General features: G+C 35.2%; 1 protein-coding gene across 3 annotated transcripts; it reads right to left on the bottom strand.

Moving 5' to 3' along the window:
• Positions 1-783: 783 nt before the first annotated feature.
• Positions 784-3,753, bottom strand: LOC143546771 (zinc finger protein CONSTANS-LIKE 10-like). Of its 3 annotated transcripts, none has more exons than XM_077038360.1 (5): positions 3,534-3,753; positions 2,658-3,212; positions 2,376-2,582; positions 1,995-2,293; positions 784-1,352 (listed from the first exon to the last, which is right to left on the bottom strand). In XM_077038360.1, the coding sequence occupies exons 2-5, from the start codon at positions 3,147-3,149 to the stop codon at positions 1,223-1,225; spliced, it is 1,128 nt and encodes a 375-aa protein (XP_076894475.1). In that variant the 5' UTR covers positions 3,150-3,212; positions 3,534-3,753; the 3' UTR covers positions 784-1,222. The 3 variants fall into 3 exon arrangements, with proteins under 3 accessions (XP_076894475.1, XP_076894476.1, XP_076894477.1); XM_077038361.1 differs by having other exon boundaries at positions 2,376-2,567; positions 3,534-3,752; XM_077038362.1 differs by having other exon boundaries at positions 1,209-1,352; positions 1,944-2,293.
• Between the last annotated feature and the right edge of the window lie 513 nt (positions 3,754-4,266).

Below are 4,266 nucleotides of genomic sequence, written 5' to 3'. Positions count from 1 at the left end.
TGAGAGATGAGCCAAGCTGGAACAAATTGGTTTCTATCGAAGCCAAAGTTGAAACTAATAAAGTTATGCATCGTGTGAAAACACTTCTCATACACTAACATGTACCTTTTAGATGTACTATGCAAACCAATATATTCTATAAATTAGTTTATAATCGTGTCTCATACCCGTCAAGTACTTGTTACGCGTCCGGTTGGTGTAGAGCATATTCATTTATGGTTTTATGTGAACAAATGTTCCATGTGTGCAGAGATGACCATTACCCAAAACCGACTTAAAATATTTTTCTGATGAATATAATACATTAATATAGTCGGTTTTTATGTTGGCAAACATGTTCGGATATTTGACTATTTGAGTGACCTACCACTACACCCTTCCCAAACTCATAAAAAAATTTATACACAATCTCATATCCAAATACCAGTTCCAAATATTTTGTGTTTTCCTGTAGTTCAAATTCTTTAACCATCCTTATGCATTTGAAACTGATTATCTAGTCATTGTCCATTGAAATCATAAAGGTAGTGTGTATTGTATGAACCGAAATATTGAAAGTCAGAACTACTTTCAAAACATCTATTCAAATTTCTAACTATATCTAAACTTTTTATTTGTATATTTGGTATACAAAGTTTGGTCAATATTAAACATAGGCCCTTTTGACCAAACTGTTTCGACCCAATTTTCTTACTTTGCTTAAAAAAAGTAAAAAAAAAAACAACTAGACGCCATGCATTTTTATTTATAAACATTTGAGTACATGGGTAATTTCAAAGGATATCATTTAAACACAAGTCCAAAATAATTCAAGCATATTTTACAAAGGCCTTTCATCAACAATCACATCAAATATTACAAGATTTTTATAGATCTCGGTCCAAGCCAACACGTTTTGATGATCGTTTCTTCTTCAAAGAATTAACATTTAACCACTGAATAAGTTACACGCGCATAAACAGATTAACATGCGCGTTTTTGCTCAAAGTTTCACTCATTTTTGCTGTCAAGATCCGGTCTTTGATGGAAAATCTTGATTTTCTGTATAATCAGCTTTCATTCTCGTCTATAATCCTGCTGATCAACAAGCAAACACCCTGGGAGACAACCATACAAGTGTTTGTCATTGTTTAAGGAAAGTGATCTTTTATAGACTTGATTTGTATATATAATTATATATAATTACTTTCCTCATGCAATATGAGAATGAATGTATACACTCTCAGTAGCTTCTGGTTTGACTCATGGGGTCATAATCGTAAGCATCGCCTGCTTTCACAAAACGCCCTTTCACACGCTTCCTTACATCCGCTCTTGCCTTTCGTGTAGCATACCTTACTGTCTTCTCAAATCTGATACAAAAAGAAACCATAATATAAGATATTTGAAACTTCAACCTGTTTACTTACAAATGGGTCGACTTAGGCTGCCAGCTGCTTTTATCCCAGACGGGCCAAAATCAATAAAATTTGGTTAAAGGCGGAACACCAAAGTCTGTTTTAATGCATACAACCTCCTAACTCTTTTTTATTCAAACTATATAAAAAGTTAAAAACTATTCTAATAATATTTACTTTATAAAATTAACAAAAGTGTTTGTGGGTCAAACCGGATGATCCCCTTCTACATGTAAAATCGACCCGTTTACTTATAACTGGGTTGACTTGGGTTGCTTTGATCTTAAACGGGTAAAAATCAATAAACTTTAGTTAAAGGCAGAATGTGCCCAAGAAAGTGTCTGCGGGTCAACCGGCGTCAACATGTACTGTGAATGGCTTTTTAATTAGAAATGGCAACTTCAGGTTGCTTTTATCTCAAACGGGCCAAAATCAGTGAAACTTAGTTAAAGATTGAACAGGCCCAAAGTCTGATTTAATGCATACAACTCCCTAAATTGTGTTTTTATGCAAAATTTAATATTACTATATAATCTTTTGACCAACCTGTCCATATCCCACCTCTATATTTAATCTATAAAAACTGTTTCGACTCACTTGCGAGTCTTCTTTTTTTCCTTGTAACGGAGGACAGCGTCGTTCCTTATACCAGAAGACGTGCTGCTATCATGAGTCGGGCTGCACCACGGTGGCTCACCCCTGAGAAGTATAGACGATGCATCACAGTCTTGATAATCCCCCACATTACTCTCCCCGATCAAACTTGAAAACAAAGTATTCGACAGTTGTTTCCCATAACCCGGGTTCGGTTCTGTTTTACAGCTCCTTAAAGAATCACCCGATGCTGCATTACTGAACTCCGGTTGCACCGCATTTCCATGCCAGGTCGAAGACTCCTAAAACAACATAATATGATTAATAGCATGAAAAAATGTTAACATGACAACATAATACAATTATTAATCAGTACTATGATACCTTTGCAACAGATGTGTCTTTAGTACCGAACAAGCTATCGATACCATCTTGTGCAAAAAGATTTTCGGGATCGTTACTCCCGTCACCGAATAGTAGTTCATATTTTTCGATACTCAAGTCAACTTCATCCATATTGAAGTCATCAAACACTCCAACATCAGTGAACTGTTCACCTACTTTTACACCAGAAGCCTGCAAATGCAAACCCTAAATTCTTATCACGTCAAGATCAAAACTTTAACACAAAAAATTAAAACTTTTCACAACCCCATCTCAACTTACCCTAAACATTGTCGACTCTTTCGGATCCTGTTGCTGAATTACATTTTGGGCACCATTATTTTCAACTGGAACCAACAAATCTTGACCATTTTTATTATCTGCAATACTCATCAACCCTAACTCCTGCTCACAGTTGGAATCATTAACAGATGGTTGATCAGACATAAATGACCAAATTGAAGATAACTCGGCTGCGGTCGGGCAGCCGGAGTAGCAATTTAGCGTCTGCCTACGGTGGGAACTCGAACTCGGATTCGCTCCGGTGTGACTCTCCCAATCACAATTTTGACAAAATGATAATTGTTCTTCAACACATCTAACAAATGCTGGTTGTGAATTACATTTATCACATACAAGTGTTCTCGAATGGCGTTTAGATAAAGCGTTTGCGGAGTGCACGTTTCGGTCACAGGATAAACATAAGTAAGCTTCATCTGATCTGCAGTAGACCATGGATCTTGCTTCACGGCAGTAATCACAACTGTAACCCATTTTGTAGCTAAACCCCAATTGGATTGTGGGCAAGATCTTGTAAAGTTTGAAACTTGAAGCAATCTGGATGAACAAAATGGGAAATTTAATTGGGAATTTGGAATCTTGTCAATTTGATTAAAAAGGTGCAAGCTTTATTGATTCTGCATATGTTCTGATGTGTTGATTCCAATATTATATCTTTTAACAAGCTAATGAACAAGAATTCAAACAAAAGTTGAAGAATTTAATGATATTTATCAAAAACAAGATTTTTCAAGAAACAGGGGAATCAAGCTCAAAACTTGAAGATTATTAAAAATTAAACAAATTTATGTAAAACCCATTTTTGTATAGCAAAAATAAACAAAACCCAGAAATTGAAAAAAAAAAAAAAAGGCTTACCAAGTTTGAGAATCCAAATCAAGATAGAGAGAAGGTGAAAGGGTTTGAAAAATCAAAGCCTGAAAAATGGTTGAAGGGTTTGTTTGTGATATTGTTAATAGAATAGGTGGGTTGTGAGGTTGGTGTTGGTCTGATGTTGGGCAAGATATCTTGAGAACTCAAATACCAAAATAAAATATCACAAAAAGGGCAAAAGTGTAAGGAGAGAGAAAGAAAGAGGGGTGTGTAGGCAGGTTTGGAAAGTGGGGCACATTTAAAAGTTAGGTTAGGCCTCTTTTTTCTCATCTGCTCTTTATTTAACTTTTTATTATGTACATGGGTCCTCCACATTTCATTTCATTTCATTTACCACCCACATGAGGTTATGACTCATGAGCATCAAGGTTTTCCTTAAATGAGTAAAAAGTCATATTTCATCAATTATGTACTTAAATTAATTGAAACCAAGCTATATATGTGAAATGTATAATAAGTCAAATTCAAATAGGGATGCAATTAAGATCATTACTAAGAAAGTAGAATATCATCATCATTGATGTCGGGGGTAGCCCAAGGAAATAATAAAATGACTGAAACACATTAACGCTAAAAGGGTTAAAAGGTTAAAAGCTTCGTTTTCCGTCCAAACTTATGTAAACAAGTATCCACGTGCTACAATACGATGTCAAATCACTGTTCACATCATTGTCCCTTCTGACCAAAGGACATACTCAGATAAAGTATTACTATTTTA

The sequence above is a fragment of the Bidens hawaiensis genome, unplaced genomic scaffold (assembly GCF_021521415.1).
Source record: "Bidens hawaiensis isolate Kalapana, Puna unplaced genomic scaffold, B.hawaiensis_p1.1 tig00014463_1, whole genome shotgun sequence".
Taxonomy (NCBI): Eukaryota; Viridiplantae; Streptophyta; class Magnoliopsida; order Asterales; family Asteraceae; genus Bidens; species Bidens hawaiensis.
Note: the sequence above shows the minus strand (reverse complement) of the source record. Positions and strands in the feature narration are given on the sequence as shown.